Below are 25,573 nucleotides of genomic sequence, written 5' to 3'. Positions count from 1 at the left end.
GCTCTGCAGTTCGCTTCGGGGTGGTCCCTTGGCAAGCAGAGATTGCACGTGGCGTGCCTGTCGACCCAAGGGTATTTGCGATTGCACTTGGGGCAGAATTGGAAAGGGGTACCCTCCATACGCACCTTGAGGCAGCGGGCTGGTAAGTGTAGGAAATATATAAGGTGTACCTATATACCAAGAGTGAAGAGTATGTACCACCCCCCACTCTCCCTACTTGCAGGGCCGAGGCCAGCGGCCTACTAGGCCCGGGCCGAGGCCAGCGGCCTTCCGAGGCCCAGATCCGTCGTGCAGCAGCCGACGGTCGATGTCTTCTCCAGCCGTCGTCGAGTTCGATGGTCGACATTGGGGTGGGGAAGGATGTCAATAAATAATTTTAAATTGCAATAATAGCAAAAGTATGGCTAAGGCCAGGGGACTCCGCAAGATGCTTCCGACCAGTATGGCGGAAAAAAACAATCTGAGGATCCCAGACGCGTGAGGGATCTTGGGTACAGTGGACGTCACACTAGGGATAGCATTACTGGCACGCCTGTGTCGACGCCCATTTTCGAGTTTCGAAAAACAAACTGTAATACTCCGCAGCTTCCACTAGATGTCGGCCTATGCACAGCATGTGATCTAAGCAGATTCCACAAGCCTCAGAAATATATATATATATATCTGCTTTGGCTACAAGGGGACATTTACATTTGGTTTAAGGTGTTGCTCACCATTCATGAAGCATACTGGGGTGCAGGGCCATAGATATCTGACAGAAACCCACTAAGTACTACCCTGCTACAGTCCTAACATTTGCTAACTACTTGTATCTCCCTGTAGACCATGAAAATACAAGTAAATGTTGGTGCAGGCTGGCACATTTTACTGGAGTTATGTTATGGAACATCCTGAAATCAATTGAAAACCACCAACTTTTCAGGGAACTATGAAGGACTTGTCCCTTGAGGCAGTCATTTGATTTTTAAGGTTACCTATGACCCCTGTAGGGGTTCAGTCTCCAGGCATGATGGCTGTTACCTGGATGCTGTGGGTCCACTGTTGGCAGGTCTTATTTGGACACGTTTTGTCATTGGCCTGCTTTCGGTAACCCTGCACTTTCACCTACCTTGTAATGTATTTTAATTCATTGTAATATTAAACAAATGCACTTCATCACTTGTTATGTACTGTCACTTCTCCCGTTTCTTTCCTTGCCCCTTTGCACTTAATTGATCTTGAATTTTTCAAGGCTGTGAATGATCAGACCCAGTGATAGAAGTGTACCCAAAATGTAGTGGAACACCTCTCCCGACCGTTCCCGCTCACTTCGACCACTGATCAGACCTGTCTTTGTTCTCTCTTTCCTCCACCCTCTAACCCCTACGTTCCTTGTGCTACAGAGCCACTGCAATCATGGATGGGCCCTTATAAAACAATAATTAATTATTAAAAGCAAATAAACTTCTGCGTGACAGTATGACTAGAATTACCAACAAATTTGATCCCCACGGCCTGATCGAGATAACTGCCTCTGAAAATGCTGTGTCCTTGTGAAGACCCACACACTTGGACATGCCCCAAAGGGTTGAAACATACGTACATGCCAGCTGGACTTAAGGTTATTTTAAAAATCGACCCCTCTCCCCCCAACCCCTGTTTAGGCACGGTACAGCACAGCCTGCATATGTTCTCACTTTTTCTTATTTCTTTGCATGCAATTGCTATTTAATATACCGTGTGAGACATTTCCTCTGAATTAAAGATGTATTACATGTCTTATAATTATCTCCCGGTGCTTGCACCACAATATCAGATAGTAACTGGGTCATGCATGAGGGACCAATACATCTTTTGATTGCACAGAATTCAGGACATTGAGACTGGGCTTCTGGATACCTGAAGGTTAGTCGAGTGCTGCACATGTGGTTATCTATATAGCGGTAGCCCTGTGGCATATGATGTCAGCCCCTGGGCACATGGTGGGGAAACCTGGCAATCATTTCAGTGTATGGTTATACAGTGGCAGTACATTTTGCATGACAGCAATGGCTTCTGTATGATGTGAGCATGAGAGTATATCACATTCATACCTGGCAAATATTGGTAGTACCTGGGCATACTATGCGGATAGGTTCCAAAATGTGGGAGCACCTCGGGATAAAATGTCAATACCTGGCAAACGGTCTATAATACAAATATACAAGGTCACATTTATTGAGTTTGACAAAACTCGACTCTCTTTCCCATATTTGTCTTTACTCCTGCCTCACCCATCTCCTATCTCTTCTTGCTTTATTTTCCTAGGTTTACATTTAGATTTTCTTCCACACTTCCCTTTGTTTCACACTTTTTAATTTTTTTATTGTGTATCCAGTTAAATCAAACTTTTACACCTATTACAAACAAAATACAGTAGAGTCATACCTTTGAAGAAAATAAATAAATATAAATCAGGGCAGCTTCAATTAAGGTTCCAGATAAAATTCCAACTGAATCCCAAATAAACCAGATACGCCTCTGCACAAAATGCAAAAGAGCCAACAAAGGAGTTCAACAGGAAGAGCTGAATAAGGGGAAATGGCAGACATATATATCATTCTTGACACTAGCTGCAACAAATTAAAGATCTGACACACGTTTTACATCCTCTTCAAATTCAACAAATGCTTGCTCACATTTTCCAAATTGCAATGGTTAAACCACGACTATAGCCTGACACACATCTGAGCCAAAATATTTCACTGGCGAGGGCTTCCAAATTCTCCACATAATTACCCAGATAGCACTCATAAAATGGTCTCATAATAGGACAAGTAAGAACATGTCTAGCTGACTCAATTACTTGCATATCATTCCAAATTCGACAGGTACTCCTTTCAATCAGTAAACCCATCCAACCTCCAAGGCATCAAGTCTATTTAGCCGTATGGTCATAAATATTCTCTGCGAAGCTGGAGAAGATAGCAACCTAAGATAAGCTTGTGGCTATTTATACTCAAAAAACATCCTAGAGAACGTGCTTAGGGCAACTTTTTCATGGCTCATCACCCAATCCCATTTTTGCACACAATTTCTAAGAGCTTTTAGGACAGCATCTTCACCATATTCCCATTGTGGTTACATCCAATCACCAAAAAACTTCACATTTTTTATTTTTAATTTCTGCAAGATATCATTTTTTTTTGTTTCTGGTGCAATTTTGTAACTCTTTCTGCACCCGATGATAATGAACATTTTCCCTAATATTATGTCGTCAATTTTCTTTTTATTCAAATGGTTCTCTGGCTGTATTATCACTGCTTACTCCTCTAATGTTCACACCACACCAAACACTAACAAGCACTAAGGACAATGCTAGTCACAGCCACTGGTGGCCAAGAACTACAGAGATACTTTAAGAGAAGTCATGTTCTTCCTTACCTCCTGTGCAAATTTTCCCATTATTAAACCAACAGTAGGAGTCCGCCTTTGGAGACACTCCGCTGGGGAAGTGAATCGGTCTTCCCATAAATCTAACCATGTCAGATTCCATGTCAACCAAGTATGTTCGATGAAGTTCACAGGTCTTAATGTCCATGTCAAGGATGACATAATCCGTGAAGCCATTCCCGTTCGCGTCAGTCCTGATCCTCTGGTTAAATCCATAAAACTCCATATTTTTGGAATTTCTAACCAGATTTGTCCCAGACACCCATGTCCGATGTCTCTTATTGTGATGCATGGCTTGTGCGATAAAGTATATTGCATTGTATATCGTGCCAAACAATGGAGATACCTGCATTGATAAAAAAAAAGCATGAATAATTACTTTGACCTTTTGAATTTTTAGCTACTTTGATGGATCTCCATTAAGAGTTTCTAGTAATTCAAATAACACATTCAGTAAATTGTGCAGTTGGGGGGAAATTCTGGCAGCATGTTAATACCTAATAGAGAAGGCATATTTACATGGAACCACAGTGCAAGAAGTAGGTACTTATGTACATGGTTTGTATGCAGCGGCGTTGATAAACTGTTTACATACCCCTATTGCACTGTCAGCAAATATTCAGTGCCTGCCTGTGTGGTGGTAAGTATGCAAAGATAAACAAGCAATGTTAACTGATATAGGGCCTCCTCTAAGGAGGAATCCCTCCAAAGGAAATCCTCAGTAGCCAAAGGAGGAATGTATCCCTCTAACTCTAAAGGCAACCCTAAGTAGCCAAAGGAGGAATGTATTCCTCTAACTCTAAAGGTGACCCTAAGTAGCCAAAGAAGGAATGTATCCCTCTATCTCTGAAGGCGACCCTAAGTAGCCAAAGGAGGAATGTATCCCTCTAACTCTAAAGGCGACCCTAAGTAGCCAAAGGAGGAATGTATCCCTCTAACTCTAAAGGCGACCCTTAGTAGCCAAAGGAGGAATGTATCCCTCTAACTCTAAAGGCGACCCTAAGTAGCCAAAGAAGGAATGTATCCCTCTAACTCTAAAGGCAACCCTAAGTAGCCAAAGGAGGAATGTATCCCTCTAACTCTAAAGGCAACCCTAGGTATCCATGGGAGGAATGTATCCCTCTAACTCTAAATGCAACTCTAAGTAGCCAAAGGAGAAATGTATCCCTCTAACTCTAAATGCAACCCTAAGTAGCCAAAGGAGTAATGTATCCCTCTAACTCTAAAGGCAACTCTAAGTAGCCAAGGGCGGAATGTAACTGTAAAGGCAACCCTAAGTAGCCAAAGGAGTAATGTATCCCTCTAACTCTAAAGGCAACTCTAAGTAGCCAAGGGAGGGATGTAACTGTAAAGGCAACCCTAAGTAGCCAAAGGAGTAATGTATCCCTCTAACTCTAAAGGCAACTCTAAGTAGCCAAGGGAGGAATGTAACTGTAAAGGCAACCCTAAGTAGCCAAAGGAGTAATGTATCCCTCTAACTCTAAAGGCAACTCTAAGTAGCCAAGGGAGGAATGTAACTGTAAAGGCAACCCTAAGTAGCCAAAGAAGTAACGTATCCCTCTAACTCTAAAGGCAACCCTAAGTATCCAAAGGAGGAATGTATCCCTCTAACTCTAAATGCAACCCAAGTAGCCAAAATAGGAATGTATCCTTCTAACTCTAAAGGCAACCCGAAGTAACCAAAGAATGAATGTAACTCTAAAGGCAAAGCCAAAGGAGGAATGAGTTAAAGGGGTTGTTAGCATCCAACAGGAAATGATGGGGATCAGAGAGTGCCATGAACCTCACAACAGCCAGGCTAAGAGTGATGAACAGTGAAAAGGGGGCTGGAGTACAGCCAAAGGCCCTCTACCACATGTGCAACCACCCCCTACAAAAAGAGGTACAAGTCTATGAGGCCGTAATATGACAAACACTCAAAATGAATTGACTAAAAATAAATACGGCCAAACACATTTATTTCCTGAAAATCATCTGATTGAATCTTACCATAGGATCATAGTGTTTTAACTGTTAATGATATCACAACAATCCATTCTAAATCTTACAACCAATCTATTATACAAGACCCATAAACGTTTTAGGCAGAGAAGTAAAGGTATTTCATTTCAAAAGCAAGGATTGCAAAAGGAGTGAACTACTGACAAAAGTCCCAGGTAATGTAAAAACTTCACAAAATGTGATTTAAGTGCTAGGGTTCACCCTTGTTCTATTAAACTTCAGTTCATCACAGAAATGATTAAAATGCACCAAGGATGATAGAGTAACCATAATGTGATGTTTGATCATTATGTTTAATTACATCTATCAAAAATTATATCTGCAAAAACATTACTCTTTAAAAAATAGAAAGCTGTGATGCATCAAGCTAGGATTTACTTGTACAATAAAAAAACATGATATCAAATAATGTAATGTTGGAATTAAGCACGTAAACGTTTACCCATGGAGTACCAATGTATTCATGCGAAAGGAAGGACATGAGACAAGAAAGAGCAAAGAGATAAAAGGAAGAAATATAATACACGAAGAAGGAAGAAGCATATGCAATGATCAAAGCCATAAGAAACAAGCATTGCCAATGCCAACAGTTTGGGCTGTTGTGTAGGCATGGGAAAAGCACTTGTCAGGCACTGCCATACAGGTATTAACTGGCCATTGATGGTAGCAGGTGCAACATGGTGCGAGTACCTGGGCATCTAATAGCAGTGCCTGGCAAATGCCTAATACTTAGGAAGAACCCAAAACTGTTTGCTTGCTTTTAACAGGACTTCGGTGAGGGACAAGAAGAGTGCTTATAAATCGAGTGGCTGATGGCGACCTGGCAAGACGTTTTTATCACAACTGTAGGAATTTTACAGCTCCAATTATGTCATTAGTTCGCAGAAGACTGCTTTGAAAAAACACTTGAGTGCAAAGTTTGATGATAAGGCTTGATTAAAGCAAGCTCAAAGAGGGGGAATGGCCATAGGGATTAGCATGGCCATGGGCAATCAATGGGTGGGCAGTACCCAAACAACACCTGCAAGCTGTGTATCTGTCTTCATATGTTCCTTCTACTTATCTGTACTCCAAAGCAATAGTTTTGAATTATCAGTGGCACAAGCACTACCAAATAGCACAAACTAAAAAGGAGATGAGATGAAGGAAGATGAGACAAGGGGAATACAATGATGTATCCCATACATCTATCCTTTTCATTTCTTTATTCTTCCCATCTATTTCTCCATCCTTCCCATCAAGCTATCCTTCCAGCCCTATGCTACACACTCGTCAGAGGGATTCACACTGTGATTCCGGCAAGTATGCCAATGGTAAGATCAAACCCCGAGTAACTGGGCTTCATTACGACCCTGGCGGTAGCCGTGCTGGTAATAATGGCACGGCTGGCACAAGGGTCGTTTTTTTCCGGCGCCTGGCAATGGGGAATTACTGGGTCATTACAGCCCCGCCGGTCCCGGTAATTCCCCATTGCCAGTTGCCGGGAAAAATTACTCCCCATTCCCATTCGAGTCTCATTGGACTCAATGGGAATGGAGAGGACTGAAGCACCAGCACAGTGTGCAACAGTGCCGGTGCTTCCGTCAAGGTCTGCGGGCGGGTGCCGCTCCGCCCGCCAGTTCAGACCTGGCGGGCGGGAGGGCACCTGTCCGCTGAATGCATAAATAAATAAAAAATAAAGAACTCGGAGTATGCCGGTCCGATCCGTGCTGGTAGCTTACCGGCACCGTTGTTACCAGACCGGCACACTCATAATGAGGCCCACTGTGTTTGTTTTTACGCTTTTCAACAAATGTTTGGAATTAAATAGCCATTTAAGGAACTGAAATTGATTTACAAAATCAGAAGGTTGAGGTTAAGGTATAATTTGCATGTGATTGAGTATGATTTGAGGTTTTTTTTTTTCCACTGATTGTTTTTCGTAACATTAACATTGACATTCCAAACATTTGTAGAGTTTGCATTCATAGGTAACAACCGTAACTCCCTGTAAGATGCTTATATCAGTTTATATACATATATGTGTATGTCTATCTTTAAAAAAGTCAATATTTGTTTGTGGGTTTGTGGCTTGGTGAAGTGCTGTTCCTTATACAACTTCACACTGTTTCACCAATCTGCACCAAAGTTTTCATAGTTACCTGTTAGGAGCATCCGGACATTACTGGACACATGACATTTGGACACCCCACCTCTTGCCCCAGATTTCAGGAAAGGTTCAAATGTGTTTGTGTATTTGTGGCTTTGTGAAGAGTTGTTCCTTATACCACTCGCTGCCGTTTCACCAATCTACACCAAATTCTGCATAGTAAGCTGTTAGGACCTTCCGGACATTACTGGCTACATGACATTTGGGCACCACACCCCTTTCCCAGGATTTCAGCACCTTCACACATGAGAAGGTTGCTTAAAATCGGTGAAACATGAATGTAATCCGACAAGGATCGGTCTCGACACGAGGAACAAATCTCAAGGTCCAAAAGGGACCTCAAAAATACGTTTCAAGGCCCTAGGATGCACAGTTTCTGAGATATTTGCACCACAATGCACCTCGACGAACTGCACCATGACAGGGTGAGGAGACAGGTGGGGAGAGAGCACAGAAGGTCCCAGTATGCAGAAGCACACCAACTCTCTCCTCCCCCCAACATCTGCTCCGGGGTATGTCAGCCAGCCACACGTGCCCATTCTCAGGGTAGTTTACTTCAGGGTGCAAAAGCACATCAAGCGATAAGCGAATCAGAACAGCAACCTACAGGATCATTGATTTTCAACAAGCGATGAGTGTTATCATGTCTATCTACAAAACCAGTTTGGAGAATGGGCACTTTTTGCTAGTTTAATATACATGCATTTGCACTAGGGATGTAACAGTATAACGGTATACCGTTAAAGATACCATGAACCACTCAATTGAACAATAATAACCGTCACATTGTTTATACCGGTATACTGTTTATACCGTTAAGTGTGCTTTTCAATCTGATTCGGAAAGGCTGCAGTAAACAAGAGCTTGCCAATCTTGGTCTTGCACTGTTGGATGTGCCATCTGCCAAGTAGTTTCAGTTGGAGCAGTTTTTAATGCCATTCCATAAACCACACGTGCCTGACACAAAATCAATATGTTAGCAATAGGAAGAATACATAGAGTGCCAAGAAGGAAAAGGGTTTACTTTGGGTTGGCGGCTTTGGGGTTTATATATTTATAATGGATAATATTTGCTAAACATATGACAATGGGCGATTTCCCTGGTTCTATCATTGAATTTACATATAAGTCACACTGCGAAATTCACTCATCTCTGTGGGTATTCCCGGCTGCCATACCAAAGGGTTACATGTCAGTGATTGCTGAATACCTTTTGGCCCGCAAGTAAACTAAAGGCTGTAACGTAAAGAGAGTGTGCATGTGTGTATGTGCACAAGCGTATACTACCATCAGCCTCCATTGATCTGTGGCATGCAGGTTATAAAGATGGCAACATGTTCATCTTCACCAGTAGCCAGTGGGGGAGCTTAAAGCCTAAATGACCACTTAAGAAAAGATATTCAGTTTGCTTTGCCAGTCGCAGCAGGGCTCTCCGCCCCCCCTCCCTCCTCTCCACACGTGAGTTTGTGTTTGGTGGAAGCAAGGGGTGGCATTTCAGTGGAAAGTATGTTGAAAAGCCCAATTCTGGCCCTGAGTGCCTGGTTTTGTTTGTGATGATAAATCTGACAATTTATGACCTTTTAGAAAATATTTGTTAAGGGGGCGCTGTTGAGCGCCGAACAAGATGGCCGCCTGAAGCTCGAGCTCCGGGGCCTGCAGATCGCAAGATCCTAAATTGGCACCTTCACCACCTGACAGCCGATCCCGGCTTACACGTTTCTGGAGCCGCTACCCCAGGGACCCAGCGGATCGAATCCCGACAAAAATCGGAGCTGTGGAGCGCGATCCCTGGGCGCCGCTGTACCATACCCCCACCTGACTGCAGCGCTCCTGCGCCAAAACTCAGCCCGGCGGAGCGGACAGACTCGCCTGGGGGCCTGCGGCGTGTTCTTGCCTCGGTGGATGTACGCCGGCGGGTGGCGGTCCGCCTCTTCCCTGGCTGGTGGTGGGATCTGGAGGCGGCCAGGGTGCGTCCTGAGTCCGCGCACTGCCGCTCGAGCACCGCGACCGCTGGTGCCGGGCGTCCCGGGGCACACTTGGAGGGACGTCTGCCCTGCATCGGAGCTGCCCGGGCCCCTCTCTCCGTCTGCTGGACCTCGCCGTGGTGCCGCCTCGGCGGGGGCTCTCCCCCCCGCTGACAGCAAGACTCCAGCACCCGGGGGACGCACGCGGTGCTACCGGATCCTTGCGGCCACCAGGTACGTGGGTCGGGGAGGCCCCACGGACTTCCCTGGGCGGCGACATTGCCTCACCCCCTCCCTACAGGGGGTTGCGGATTACCCGCCGGCGTCCCCCGGGCCTGGCGCTTCCCCGGCCTGCATTTGTCTTGGCGCCCCCCCGGAATGTCTTTCATCCCCTCGCTCCACTGGTCATCACGGGCTGCGTGTGTCTTCATCCTATGTTCTGAGGGGGCCACGGTGTCACTACTTTGCCCAGGACCTTTTGTTTACCGGCTGCCTGCCCTATCCTTCATCACTGTGCTCGAGGCTGCAGCCTGTCTACCCTGCGGGGCATTGCGCTCGGAGGCGCCCCCCTTCACTTATCGCACTCGGCCACCCATATCTGGATCCTGGCTCTCACAGTGTCCGCTGGGCGTCATCGCCCCCATCCCTGGGGTCTTCCACCCCCGAGGTCTCCTCCCGTTTCTCCCCACGCCTCCCTGGGCTGGCTGAGACCTCGCGGCCTGCACTGGTAGCCGCAATATCGCATCTATACGGATTCACAGCCACGGCTCCCCCTGCATTACTCCCTGTTTCATACCATACTTCGCACTCTCCCTCAAGTGGTACAGGGCCTGAGCTCCCCCCTTCATTTCTCCCAGGGCGGCCGGGGTCCCCCCTAACCCCTACTCGACCTCCAACATCGCCAGGATGACCAAGGGAGGGGCGAGGAAACAGAGCTCCATCAACATGTTTACTAAGGCTGCGACGAGATCATCAGAGGAGACCACTGAGCAGGCCCCTACTGCACCTCCACCCGACACAGTACCGGAATCCCAAACTATGATGGACTTTATTCGTGAGGGCTTCACCGCACTCCACTCAAAACTGGATGACATGAACGGTACTATATCTTCTATTAAGGCCCACATCGAGCGGACTGACAGCCGTGTGTCAGAAGTCGAGACCCGGGTCGGTTCCGCAGAGGATGCACTGGGTGCCCTGCGCTCCGAGGTCACCACTCTCTCCAACCGAGTCCTTGAGGTAGAGAAGAAGAACGAGGACTTGGAATCTCGATCGAGGCGTAACAACCTCCGCATCGGGGGTTCCCGAGAACGAAGTTCATGAACCAATGGAGGACTTTGTTGAGCCCACATTGGTCTCGCTCCTGGATTCTCCCAAGCTCTCCCCGCACTTTGCCATTGAGCGGGCACACCGAGCCCTGACGGCTAAGTCCACCTCGGCCCATCATAGCCCAGGTGCTGAACTTCCGTGACCGAGATGCCCTCCTCAGGGCCGCTAGACTAAAAGGGGAGCTACTATTGGACGGCGCAAGGATTCATCTTTATCCGGACTTCTCTACGGCCGTCCAACGTGAACGCAGGACTTTCCAGGCTGTGAAGCGCAGGCTGCGGGACCACTCAGTCAAATACGCTATGCTCTATCCTGCCAAACTCCGCGTAGTACACGCCAACCAGGTGTTTTTTTTCACAATCCCGGAGGAGGCCTCCAGGTTCATCGACGAACATTTCCCTGGTTGACCCCTCCCCTCTGTTCATGGTTTTGCAGTTATCCTTCTGTCCCGACGTGGAGGGGCCAGGCAAGGCCGCCTTCCTGCATCGGGGTTACTCTGATCCTCTATTCCGGAATCTGCTTGTTTTGTTCATTTTACAAATATGTGCCACATTAACATGTGCCAGAACCTTGTTCAAGTTATTTGCAAAGGTCTACTGTGGGCACCTTTTGTCTTATTTGGATCTGCCGCAGCCCGGACTGCGGTGGCTAGTCCGGCCCTCAGGCCCCCAGGCGCTGATGCCTCTGGTTTGGTTTTGTTTGAGGGGGGTTGGGATTGTCATCCCTCTATTTGGTGGGGGATGTGGGTGGGGGTGGTCATGTCAGGGGTTTTGTTGTTAAAAAGTTGGCGTTGGCAGTGAAGGCGAGCCGCGAGGTGGTACTCAGGACTTGGTGCTGCAGGGCTGTGAAATTGGCCCGCTGGGTATTGACATTTTTTCTTTTTCAACCACCACTGCATCTGTGACCGAGAGTGACCTGACCTTCATGAGCTGGAACGTACGTGGGTTGGGCAATTATAAAAAGATGAGACAGCTCCAGTTGCAGACCGAGCGTCATGGGTCCAAGATTCTGTTTCTACAAGAGACACATGCTCGCGCGGAACAGTGTATGCGGTTTGCCAAAACCTGGGGTCCCCATAGATTCTTTACCGATTTCTCCACCCAAAGCCGCGGGGTCATGACCCTCATCCACAAGAGCCTCAAGTTTACTCTTATTTCCTCACAAATAGTCCCTCAAGGGAGATATGTGCTGCTTCATGCTACGCTACAACACAGGGAGGTGGTCCTGCTGAACATTTACGGCCCTAACCTAGATGACCCTGATTTTTATGTACAGGTCACGTCCCTCCTTGATGGCTTCCCCCTTGTCCCCATCCTTTGGGGGGGCGACTTCAACACGATTTTCGATGTAGCCCTTGACAGATCTGGATCCAGGCCCCGTCTACTCTCCAGGGCAGCCTACGCTGCACTATCATCCCTGCCCCGTCTCGCCATGGTAGACGCGTGGAGGTTCTTCTACCCGGACTCCCGTGTGTACTCTTTTTATTCCTCAGTCCACGATTCCTATTCCCGTATTGACAGATGGGTGATCTCCAACTAACTGGTTAAGAGCGTTATACAGCTAATGATCCTCCCCAGAACCCTGTCTGACCACTCTCCAGTTACTGTGACCATTGGTTGGGGTCCTGATCCCGGCCGGACACGCAACTGGAGGCTGAAACCCCTGTCCTTACTGGACCCGGAGTTCTGTTCCGCGCTCGAGCGGTCGATTGAGGAATTCTTCGAGACTAATACGGGTTCGGTAACATCCCAGGCCACTCTATGGGAGTCATTTAAGGCTTATATCAGAGGGATTGCGCTGTCCAAAGAGAATGGGGTCCTTAAGTCAATCCGGAGGGATCTTGCCGCTAGTGAATCCACACTCTCCACCCTGGAAGCTACATGCTCACTTCACTCCACCCCGGGCAACCCGGCTGACATAGGGTTGGAATTGGACACGTTCCGATCCGTCGCGGATCGCGAACAAAGGTTTTTGGATAGTCCTGGCATGGCGAGGAGATACGGGGAGGGGGAGCGCCCCGGTCGATTTCTGGCACGACTGATCCGTCATGAGACGGGGTCCCCACACATAATCTGAGTCGAGAGACCTGACGGCTCCATGGCTGTCTCTTCGCAAGACATCAACAGGGAATTTTCCACATTTTACGAAAACCCTATACTCTAACTCAGATGAGGTGTCGGTAGCGGAGATCGACTCCTTTCTCGATGCCCTCCCTCTCTCAGCCCTGTCCCCGGAAGCCACGGCTTCCCTCGATTCCCCTCTCACACTGGAGGAGCTGTCGGACGCTATTGACTCCTTATCCTCGGGGCGTGCCCCCGGCTCGGACGGTATCCCGGTCGAATTTTACAAGCATTTTAAGTCACAGCTGCTCCCTCACTTGCTAGCTCTTTGGGAAGAGTCTGTGGAGTCCGGTGTATTCCCCCCTTCACTCCGGGAGGCCACAATCACAGTACTACTTAAATAAGGTAAATCCCCCTTGCAATGTGGTTCATACCGGCCGCTCTCACTTATAAATTGTGACGTCAAAGTATACGCCAAGGCTCTGGCGCTCCGGTTAGCTCCCCTCCTGCCATCTATCATCCATCCAGATCAGGCGGGTTTCATCCCGGGTCTCTCCACCTCCCTGAGCCTGAGTCGCCTATTTAATATAATCAACAGAATCAGTTCAGAGACGCAAGCAGTGGCTGTCACCCTCGACATGCAAAAGGCGTTTGACTCGGTCTCTTGGAGGTACCTATGGCGGGTTCTCGAGAGTTGCAAATTCGGCCCCTCCTTTCTCTCCTGGGTCAGATTGCTTTACTCTTCCCCTGTGGCCAGGGTCCGCACCGTCGACCATTGCTCCCCCCTCTTTGAGATTGCCAGGGGGACGAGACAGGGGTGCCCCTTCTCTCCCTTGATCTTCGCTATAGCAATAGAGCCCTTCGCTGATATGCTCCGCCAACTCCATACTCAGAGTCCTCCGCACTGCGGGCCAGTCGGACATAGTGTCCCTATATGCGGATGATGCATTGTTATTGTTATTGTTATTGTTATTTTGCATTTATATAGCGCCTTATATACCATTGGTATGGTCTGAAGGCGCTGGTAGGTTGAACGCCCTTGGGAACCGAAGTTCGGGTCAGTAGAGAGAGTAGAGAGAGTCCAAAAGGTGCGTGTGCGCACCAGGTATGTGTGCAGCTGGTGCAGAGTTCAAGTGGTAGCTGCTTCTTAGCGGTAGGTGTGGTGATTGAGAGATCAGGAGTATGTGTTCGCTCTGGCCGGCTTTATCCAGAACGAGTGTGGCTGCGTTAGGCCTGAGGAGAACGCCTGGCTGGAGTGTGTGAAACCAGCAATGTTTATTTAGAGTGATGTGGAGTGAGCGGGAGATGTAGATATGAGAACAGTTATACCGAATGGTGTCATAGTATCTCTGTGTTCTAGTTGAGTGGTGGTGTAAGGGAGAGAGTAAGCGTGGGGTGTGGTATGATGTATGTTTTTCTAAGTGCAATTGGGTACACTTCTAAATGCAAATGCAATTGGGTACGCTTCTAAATGCAAGTGGGAACAAATTCTAAATTTAACTTTCTCAGAGAGGCTATTGGGTGCAACTTCAAATGCAATTGGGTACACTTCTAGATTCAACTTTCTCAGAGAGGCTATTGGGCGCAGCTTCTAAATGCAATTGGGTACACTTCTAAATGCAATTGGGTACACTTCTAAATGCAAGTGGGTACACTTCTAAATTAAACTTTCTCAGAGAGGCTATTGGGTGCAACTTCAAATGCAATTGGGTATACTTCTAAATGCAAGTGGGTACAATTCTAAATTAAACTTTCTCAGAGAGGCTATTGGGTGCAACTTCAAATGCAATTGGGTATACTTCTAAATGCAAGTGGGAACAATTCTAAATTCAGCTTTCGCAGAGAGGCTATTGGGCGCAACTTCTAAATGCAATTGGGTACACTTCTAAATGCAAGTGGGAACAATTCTAAATTCAACCTTATCAGAGAGGCTATTGGGCGCACCTTCTAAATGCAATTGGGTACACTTCTAAATGCAATTGGGTACACTTCTGAATGCAATTGGGTACACTTCTAATTGCAATTGGGTACACTTCTAAATTCAACCTTCTCACAGAGGCTATTGGGGGCAACTTCTAAATGCAAGTGGGAACAATTCTAAATTCAACCTTCTCAGAGAGGCCATTGGGCGCAACATCTAAATGCAATTGGGTACACTTCTAAATGTAAGTGGGAACAATTCTAAATTCAACCTTCTCAGAGAGGCTATTGGGCGCACCTTCTAAATGCAATTGGGTACACTTCTAAATGCAATTGGGTACACTTCTAAATTCAACCTTCCCACAGAGGCTATTGGGGGCAACATCTAAATGCAAGTGGGAACAATTCTAAATTCAACCTTCTCAGAGAGGCTATTGGGCGCAACTTCTAAATGCAATTGGGTACACTTCTAAATGCAATTGGGTACACTTCTAAATTCAACCTTCTCAGAGAGGCTATTGAGCGCAACTTCTGAATGCAATTGGGTACACTTCTAAATGCAAGTGGGAACAATTCTAAATGCAAGTGGGTACACTTCTAAATGCAAGTGGGAACAATTCTAAATGCAATTGGGTACACTTCTAAATTCAACTTTCGCAGAGAGGCTATTGGGCGCAACTTCTAAATGCAATTGGGTACACTTCTAAATGCAAGTGGGAACACTGCTAAATTCAACCTTCTCACAGAGGCTATTGGGGGCAACATCTAAATGCAAGTGGGAACAATTCTAAATTCAACCTTCTCAGAGAGGCTATTGGGCGCAACTTCTAAATGCAATTGGGTACACTTCTAAATGCAATTGGGTACACTTCTAAATTCAACCTTCTCAGAGAGGCTATTGGGCGCAACTTCTAAATGCAATTGGGTACACTTCTAAATGCAAGTGGGAACAATTCTAAATGCAAGTGGGTACACTTCTAAATACAAGTGGGAACAATTCTAAATACAATTGGGTACACTTCTAAATTCAACTTTCGCAGAGAGGCTATTGGGCGCAACTTCTAAATGCAATTGGGTACACTTCTAAATGCAAGTGGGAACAATTCTAAATGCAAGTGGGTACACTTCTAAATGCAAGTGGGAACAATTCTAAATGCAATTGGGTACACTTCTAAATTCAAATTTCGCAGAGAGGCTATTGGGCGCAACTTCTAAATGCAATTGGGTACACTTCTAAATGCAAGTGGGAACAATTCTAAATGCAAGTGGGTACACTTCTAAATGCAAGTGGGAACAGTTCTAAATGCAATTGGGTAGACTTCTAAGTGCAATTGGGTACATTTCTAAATGCAATTGGGTACGCTTCTAAATGCAATTGGGTACACTTCTAAATGCAAGTGGGAACAATTCTAAATTCAACTTTCTCAGCGAGGCTATTGGGCGCAACTTCTTAATGCAATTGGGTACGCTTCTAAATGCAAGTGGGAACAATTCTAAATGCAAGTGGGTACACTTCTAAATGCAAGTGGGAACAATTCTAAATGCAAGTGGGTACACTTATAAATGCAAGTGGGAACAGTTCTAAATGCAATTGGGTAGACTTCTAAGTGCAATTGGGTACACTTCTAAATGCAAGTGGGAACAATTCTAAATGCAAGTGGGAACAATTCTAAATTCAATTTTCCAGAGAGGCTATTGGGCAAACATCTAAATGCAACTTTCCAGAGTGTCTATTGGATACACTTCTATAATTAACTTTCACAGATGCTATTGGTAGCGCCCCTAAATGCAACTCTCACAGAGGATATTGGGCCCATATCTAAATTCAATTTCCAACAGAGAGGCTACTGGGCGCACTATTAAAATCAATTTTCCAGCGAGGCTATTGGGAACACTTCTAAATTTCACACAGGGGGTATTGGGTACGCTTTCTAAGTGCAACCTTCATATGCTAACATTCACAATTCCATCAAGACGCGACGCAGGCCAATATTCACAATTCCATCTAAGAGTGGACATGCTAACATTCATAATTCCAACTAAGTGTGGACATGCTAACATTCACAATTCCATCTAAGAGTGGACATGCTAACATTCACAATTCCATCCAAGAGTGGACATGCTAACATTCACAGTTCCATCTAAGAGTGGACATGCTAACATTCACAGTTCCATCCAAGAGTGGACATGCTAACATTCACAGTTCCATCTAAGAGTGGACATGCTAACATTCACAGTTCCATCTAAGAGTGGACATGCTAACATTCACAATTCCATCTAAGAGTGGACATGCTAACATTCACAATTCCATCTAAGAGTGGACATGCTAACATTCACAATTCCATCCAAGAGTGGACATGCCAACATTCACAATTCCATCTAAGAGTGGACATGCTAACATTCACAATTCCATCTAAGAGTGGACATGCCAACATTCACAATTCCATCTAAGAGTGGACATGCTAACATTCACAATTCCATCCAAGAGTGGACATGCTAACATTCACAATTCCATCCAAGAGTGGACATGCTAACATTCACAATTCCATCTAAGAGTGGACATGCCAACATTCACAATTCCATCCAAGAGTGGACCTGCCAACATTCACAATTCCATCCAAGAGTGGACATGCCAACATTCACAATTCCATCCAAGAGTGGACATGCCAACATTCACAATTCCATCTAAGAGTGGACATGCCAACATTCACAATTCCATCTAAGAGTGGACATGCCAACATTCACAATTCCATCTAAGAGTGGACATGCTAACATTCACAATTCCATCTAAGAGTGGACATGCTAACATTCACAATTCCATCTAAGAGTGGACATGCTAACATTCACAATTCCATCTAAGAGTGGACATGCCAACATTCACAATTCCATCTAAGAGTGGACATGCCAACATTCACAATTCCATCTAAGAGTGGACATGCCAACATTCACAATTCCATCTAAGAGTGGACATGCCAACATTCACAATTCCATCTAAGAGTGGACATGCTAACATTCACAATTCCATCTAAGAGTGGACATGCTAACATTCACAATTCCATCCAAGAGTGGACATGCCAACATTCACAATTCCATCTAAGAGTGGACATGCCAACATTCACAATTCCATCTAAGAGTGGACATGCTAACATTCACAATACCATCTAAGAGTGGGCATGCTAACATTCACAATTCCATCCAAGAGTGGACATGCTATCATTCACAATTCTATCTCAGAGTGGACATGCTAGTATTATGGCACTTTTATGGTTTTGGTAGGTAAGATAGAGTGGCAGGGGTTTTTGGAGTAGAGTGATTGCTCTACTCCCCACTCATGCCACACTCACGGTTTTTGTTGGTGTCTGTTGGCTTCCTTGGCGTCCCCTGCGGACACCTGCAGACACATCCTGGAGCCGTCTCTGTTGGAGCCGTCCTTTGCCTCAGGTCTTTAGCCGAAAATGCACTGCAATCACTGTGTGTGCTGCGAGCACGCCGGAAACTGGGCCAGCAATGTGGGTCTCAGCCCTGTGCAGGTGGAAACACATGGCCAACGGGCCAATGGGAGGTGCTGGGCGGGATGGGAGGCAGGAGAAGGGGGGCACGGAGGGGGGAGTGGAGGGAAACGAGGATACAGTGGGAAATGGGGAGAAACAATCACAATTAAACACATAAGCGGGTCAGGGGAGGGTTGGCATACCACACGGTTTGTGCGCTCTCCCTCCATCAACTTACCCCCAATATTGGAGGACATCATTCGGTTTGGTCGAATCTCTGGCCTTAAAGTGAATTGCTCCAAATCCACTCTTTTGCCACTCACAGAATGCTCTCTCCCTCCTCCTGACACCTTTGGCTTCACATGGGCTCAATCCACATTTACCTACTTGGGAATAGCGGTAACGCGCCAGCAGGCGTTGACCTTCCAGGAAAACTATCAGAAGTACCTCACACATCTGACGGCTAAGGTCCGGTCCTGGGACAGGCTCCAGATCTCCCTGGCAGGCAGGATAGGGCTATTGAAGATGGTGGTGTTGCCCCAGTTGCTTTACAGGTTCACTAACATACCCTTGTGGCCGGGGGGGGGGGCTTCTTCCGGGACTTGACTCGCACTGTGAATTCCTTTCTCTGGCACTCGGGTGCGGTCTGCCTTAAAATTGATACCCTGTCTACTCCCATCTCTAACGGGGGCTTTGGTGCCCCTAACTTCCTCAAATACTGGCTGGTATCCCAAATCCAATATACTTCTCACTGGTTTAATACAATTGACCCTCCCCCGCATTAATACAATTGACCCTCCCCCGCATGTCCGACTCGAGAAGCTTGCGGTCTCTGACCGGGATATCCGCTCCTTGGTGATACAACCCGCTCCGTTAGCACTGGACTCACAGAGCCCGGTCGCCTGCACATCCATCGCATTGGCGAAGATGTGGAGACTAGTCAAAACTACTTACGCCTTTCACGGCAACCTCCCTCTCTGGAATTTCCTCCCGGGGGTCCCGCGGGTCCCACCGGGCACGGTTCGTCGCTGGGCGGACGCAGGCTACGAGTTGCTGCGTGATGTGTTTGACCAGGGTATATTTGTTGAATGGCCCGATCTCCCGTTGCCCCTGAGGAGTGGCCAGAGTGTATGGCTTCAATACGCATCCCTCCGCAGGACCCTCAAATGTAATCATCAAACGTTCCTCGCGTTACCACCGGACGTCCCTGCTATTGAGGAGCACACCTCCCCTGGGCCTACAAGAGGTAAAATCTCCAGGTTATGCACGATGTTGCAATCCAGATCTGTCCCAGACTTCGCTAAACTGAAGCGTGTGTGGGGTGTAGACCTTGGTGTTGAAATGTCGGATGAGCGCTGGGCACATCTATGCGAGTGCACACATCGAGTGTCCTTCAACTCCCGGCTTAAACTCATTCAGTTCAAAGTACTACACATGTTTCACTACACCCCGATCAAACTACATCGCATGTCCAGGGATCACCCTTCCAGCTGCCCTAGATGCTACCGGGACGATGCCGACTACATTCACATGATTTGGTCCTGCCCTCGCCTCTCACAGTTTTGGGAGGCAGTTTGCTCGACAATGTCTGCTGTTCTCGACCATCCCATTGTTCCTTCCCCGTTGGTATGCCTCTTTCATGACCTCCCAGGCCTCTCCTGTGATTCCAAAAAATTAGCCGGCCTCTGCCTGCTACTGGCGGTGCGCTCCATCCTGCTCTGCTGGCTTGGCCCCTCACCTCCCACACACGCCCAATGGCTGAGAGCGGTCACGTGGGCCTCGGACTCTGAGGAAGCCTGGTCCCATATGCAACCTGCCCACTCCAGACCTAGAAATGTCTGGCTCAGGTTCCGCTCTTACATGTCCGATCTAATTGCGACACCGGATACCTCCCCCCCGCCTTCTTCCCCCCACCTGCTCGGGTCCTCACCCCTATCACGGTCTTCTGTTGCCCTATCCATGCTGTGATTGTACCCATTGATTGTGCTATTATGTGAAGTAACCTCTGTGCACCCACATTATGTATACTGTATTCATATTGTAACGCCTTACGCTGTTCGCTTGTGTTTTGCTGCCACGCTGAATAATAAAAAGTTTTTAAAAAAAAGAAAATATTTGTTAAGATTGGTTAACTCCACCTGCTATACCGCGATAACCATGATATACCGTCATTTGGCAAGAAGGTTATTGTACCATCATAAAACTAATACCATGACACCCCTAAGATGAGGAGAGACAATTGGCCTCATTATGAGTACAGGAGTGAGGGTCAAATCATTATGCAGCACTTATTAGTAGTCAACTTCAAGATCCGAAAATATCTTGTCCATTGACCTTCAAAGGTGTGCCCTGCAGCAGTATGCAAGGATATCACCAGAGCAAAGGCAGAGGAGATGCCGTGTTATAATATGATATGATATAGTATTTATAACGCGTCTATACACAAGTGTTTCAAGGCGCGACACGACAAGTGAGGGGGGGCATATGGAAGACCGAGACAGCAATCATACTAGGCCGAGTATCATTCAGATCACGCAGAGGAAGGGGAAGAAGAAAAGTGCGGAGTGGGAGGTGGGAAGGGGACAGTGCAGTACAAGATGTAATAGAACAAATATAAATAAGAAGTAGGGCCAGCTGGTGGCAAGTGCAGGGGTAAGTGCGGACATCAGGAGGTGTCAAGTGCTGGTGGGGGACTGTAGGAATACAGAAAACAGTCCCTAAGTGCTGGGGTTGCCAGGGAGGCAGTGCAGGTGTGTAACTGGAGGGGGAGGGGGATCTGGGACCGAGATCAGAGGGCGGCTAGGTAACCAGTACAGTTTAGCCAGAAATTCAGCAGGGGAGAGGAGGAGAGAAAGCAGATGCAAAGAGGAAGGTTTTGATGTGCTTCCGGAACCGGAGATGGTGGTACTCAAGTTTCAGGGAGGCTGTTCCAGAGGGAGGCCCCAGCTGAGGAAAGAGATCTACCACCAACTCATTGCCTGGAGAAGCGACTGACCCTGAGGGAGTTGGAGGCGGATGAGTGAAGAGCTCGAGAAGGAAGATATTTAGGAAGAGAGAGTTGAAGGTATTGAGGCCCCAGGCCCCAGAGGGCCTTGTGGACAATGCAGAGGGTTTTCAATTTTAAACATTGCAGCCACTGGAAGCCAGTGTAGAGATTTCAGTCCTCGAGAGATACGATTCCTGGGCTTGAGGCCAAGGACAATTCTCGCAGTCCTGTTCTGGATGAGTTGCAGAGGGCGGAGCATAGAAGCAAGCAGATTAAGAAGGAGGCTGTTGCAGTAGTCCAGCCTAGGGAGAACCAGAGCCCTGGAGACAGAGAGCTTCTGGGGGAAGGAGACGAAAGGAAGAATACCTCTGAGGATGTGCAGCTTTTAGTGAGGTAGTGTTGGAGGCCATCGGTTTCCTGGGTCAGACCATGATCTTGGACACTCACAGGTGGGCAGATATTTACACTGTATCACCTTTACCAGGAGATCATTACAGGCTCTGATCGAGGGCGATATCCAGACTGAGCGAAACATTCTTGGTTCTTGGTGCTATCGAAAGATAACAAATGTTTATTGTTGCCCTCAGAAGGATGAAGAACTGAGTGAACCTGGCAGAATTTGAACCTTTGAACATAAAGTCAAACACAAGCCCCCGTAATGGATGCATTCGTCTAATGAGCCGCAGACCCATCACCAGTCACCACCGGAGTGGTCATACAACAATCAGACTTGTCTGGAGTAGGGCACTTTTTTCCCCACCAGGATTTTGCAGATCTTGGATGAGTGAAAGGTGGGCTGATTTTAGACAAACATGACAGATTTGTAATGTCCAAAGGGGGATGAAAACAAATACAACATCAATGACCTGCTTGGCTTCTCCTTACGCTTGTCAGTGCATGTTTAACACCCCACCAAGCATCCACATAATAGGTCATCAATGCAGTGAGTACTTGCAAGCTATGACTGATAGGCGCTTTCACACATTGGTCATGATGGAAACACAGGTACCAGAATGTATTGCGAAGAAAGCCCAATGTTGAAGATTGCCTATGGGAATCGTGGTAGTCCTCTGCGATAGAAGGTGTATGGGATAGTCAGATAGCAAGGTAGTCACCACAATCATTGCTTTTTCAAAAAAATGTATGACATTTCAAAAGGTAATTTCCAAATCAACACCAAACAGAGGTATACACAATTAGGTGCAACAAGGGGTTGAAGTGTTTGCGAGGAGAGGTTAGTTGGGGTAGTTAGTGAGGAATCGGGTCTCCTCCTATTACAATTGCCCTGAAAAAGCAACAATCAACGGATTTTGCCAATTCCTGACACACTCTCCCAAAGAGCAGTCTTGTGAGTTTAACCCTATGTACATGAGCTAAGACAATCCCAAATGCCAAAGCTTGTATATAGATCAGGACATCACATGACATAACTGAAGTCATACCATTTAAGTTTAAACAGTGTAATGACAGTGCTCTCCACTTAAGTACATTGTTATTCTATATTTTCCATAATGCTCAAAACATTCATACACTCTCAGACAAATACATACCAGCACAAACATGTCAAGAACCTACTTCGTGGGGATTCCACAGATGTTCCTGTGCCTCGTTCTGACCTCAGCACCATGCCCCCATACATACACTGGCTGCTGTGGGGGGTGGTCCCTCATTGCGGGGCGATGCCCCTCTTTGCCAGGAATGATGTCAAGCATTCTTCATTGGTGGAGTCACTCAGCACTGATTGCCTCCCTTCACATTACCATATGATAGTCTGGGCCATGATAACGTCATTGTTAAGTTCTCAGGAAACCATGAAGTTCAGAGAAGATGGGACTTGTACAATGCCATGGCATAAGTCTGGTACTTCCAGAAAAAGAGTATTTGATTAGGCCAACATGTTTAAGAGGGTCCATTACATTGTTGGAGGCAGGGAAAGGCTAGGGTGCTGGAAAGTGACAGCAGGATTTTATTATAACCCATTCATTACAAAATGTGTGACACGTAAAGAGAGGAATCCATTTTAATGATCAACCCATTTACTAAATGATCTATTTTCACTAAATGTCATTCACTGGGATTTGTGGGTTGCCATCAACAAAAGACTTTAATTGAGGTCCTGCCATCAACAACGTATCACACAAATTATATACAATTTGCAGCCTATGGATATTTAGATATATCCCAAACTGCTATTGAGAAATTACCCTGATCACCGGTTTGGCGGTACTTCCTTTCAATTGCTGCCAAACTATTTTTTTACTGTTACTGTGCCTCACCCTCTTGCCCCAGATTGATTGCAAGATTACAACTGGTGACAAGGCAGTATTAACTCCTATTTTGGAGTCAAAATGACTTAATGGGGATGTTGTCAGATTTAACATGAGCGGTAATTCCTCTGCAGTAATTTGGATGATTCTTTAATGTAAAAGGGAGGATTTCAGAACTCTGTGGTGCAGTACATCTGGCTGTAGTTCCGTTACTGCCAAAAAAGTGTCAGTAAATGAATTACCACCAGAAATGTACCACCCCGCCAAAGTTGTAATGAGGCTGTTCATGTCTGTATCGCTGTGTAATGGCTTTCAGTTGGTATTTTCATTTAACCAGTACGTTTGTTTCCCAGTGTACAAACTCCCATATATCCCAGGTGGAGACAATAGAAAGAATTTGTAATTGCTCAACTGGATTTTCCACCTGGAAAAATGTTAAATACTTCCAACAAATAACAGAGAAGGGCAGCAAAGCACATGGTACTGTAGGGTAGTATGTGGAGAAGTTGCTTACCTGACTGGGTTTCAGTTTTGTTGCAATCTCCCCGTTGTCTATTGCTTCCTGGAAGGCTTGGTGGAAGGTCATTTCCTCAGACTGCATTGTGATAGTGAGTACGGCATCATAAGCCGCCCTGAGCTTAGCGTTGGTCCGCAGCACATCATAACTGTGTTTCTCATATGGTAAACTGTAGTAAAGAGTGTCATATGGGACAAAGACGAGCGTCCCTTCTGTCATTTTCATGTCATGGGCCACTTCCAAAAGCTGCTGCTGCAGTTGACCTCCAATGAGCACTGAATGCATGCACATGATTATCACTGTAACACATAAACAATGCATGATTATGGACACGACTCAAACAAAACCAATAATAAACTTATTTGATCATGGCTGAAATATACAACAGCATATTCACAAGATTATTACTAACACTTATATGTATGCCATGCACATGACTGTAACTAAAATATTCAAAGATAACATGCTCATGATCACAAATAAAACACAAACAATGCTCAATGCCCATTGATATTGATCAAACTGGATGGATGTACCATCAGGTTTTAAAGCTAGAGATTTCTAAGGGGGATACTTCCAGACCCTCAAAGCTTTGTGCATACTCCTCCAAACTCTTTGACTATCACCCCCAAGCCCTGATTTGCTGTCTTCTTGCCATCCTCAATCTCCCTCTACCTACCAGGCAAAGCCTGCTGTTGTTCAACAAGGATCATAATCTGGTGCTTGATGATATAAGTAAATGTTTGATGTTGACACAGCCTGGGTTGTGATTTTATAAGGTCTGATGGCGGCCTTTGGCACTCTTAACCACCAGCTCCTCCGTATGGGATAGAAACATATCACTGCACTCTGAAATGGGCTCAGTTGCAGGTTAACCGCTATAGATACTGTTGTCTGTGACTTTAAGACTGTTCCAGTTCTCAGGAAAATGTATCTTGTGTGCAGCCTGTCAAGCATCTGCCGAATCCACATTATTACTTAATCTACTCACTCCATGATTTTGGGAATCATGCGGCTATGGCATGTGCATGGATGCCAACACCATGCATATCCTTATGCAGTTGAATGGAGGTCTGGTGTAGTCAAAACTCTTGCTCTAAAAATATGTTTCCATCTAACCTTAATTTTGCTTATCTCATTATTGTTGCAAGCAGCGTTTACTGACTGATTTCAAGTATTAAGAGGTTCATAGTCAGACCAAGTGGCATTATAAACAGCTCCATGTCTTTGCAAGTGGTCGATTGCAACACTTTCTATTTAGGCATGCCTACATGCCATACAGAAGTTACTGACGGTCATTTTCTAAGTCCTGTGGATTGGTGAAAGTGAAGGTATACATTGGCCACCATTTTTTACCGATCCTTGCGATTTTCATTGATTTGGCAGTCGGAGTTGGAGAGCAGAGCAGAATTAACGTGTGTGTGCCCTTAAAGATCCACCTGCTGGCTATGCTTGGTTTTCCATCAGCATGTATTTTG

At 46.2% G+C, this 25,573-nt stretch overlaps 1 protein-coding gene across 2 annotated transcripts in view; it reads right to left on the bottom strand.

Annotated features, from left to right (window-relative positions):
• GUCY2F (guanylate cyclase 2F, retinal) overlaps nucleotides 1-25,573 on the bottom strand; it is a 720,767-nt gene that overhangs the window by 493,216 nt on the left and 201,978 nt on the right. For both annotated transcript variants that reach the window (XM_069612625.1, XM_069612624.1), the window contains exons 3-4: nucleotides 24,093-24,394; nucleotides 3,403-3,757 (exon numbers count right to left, since the gene is read on the bottom strand). In XM_069612625.1, coding sequence (XP_069468726.1) covers nucleotides 3,403-3,757; nucleotides 24,093-24,394 — 657 coding nt within the window. The remainder of the gene's footprint in view (nucleotides 1-3,402; nucleotides 3,758-24,092; nucleotides 24,395-25,573) is intronic.

Source organism: Ambystoma mexicanum, chromosome 5p, assembly GCF_040938575.1.
Source record: "Ambystoma mexicanum isolate Mex_15411 chromosome 5p, UKY_AmexF1_1, whole genome shotgun sequence".
NCBI lineage: Eukaryota > Metazoa > Chordata > Amphibia > Caudata > Ambystomatidae > Ambystoma > Ambystoma mexicanum.
Note: the sequence above shows the minus strand (reverse complement) of the source record. Positions and strands in the feature narration are given on the sequence as shown.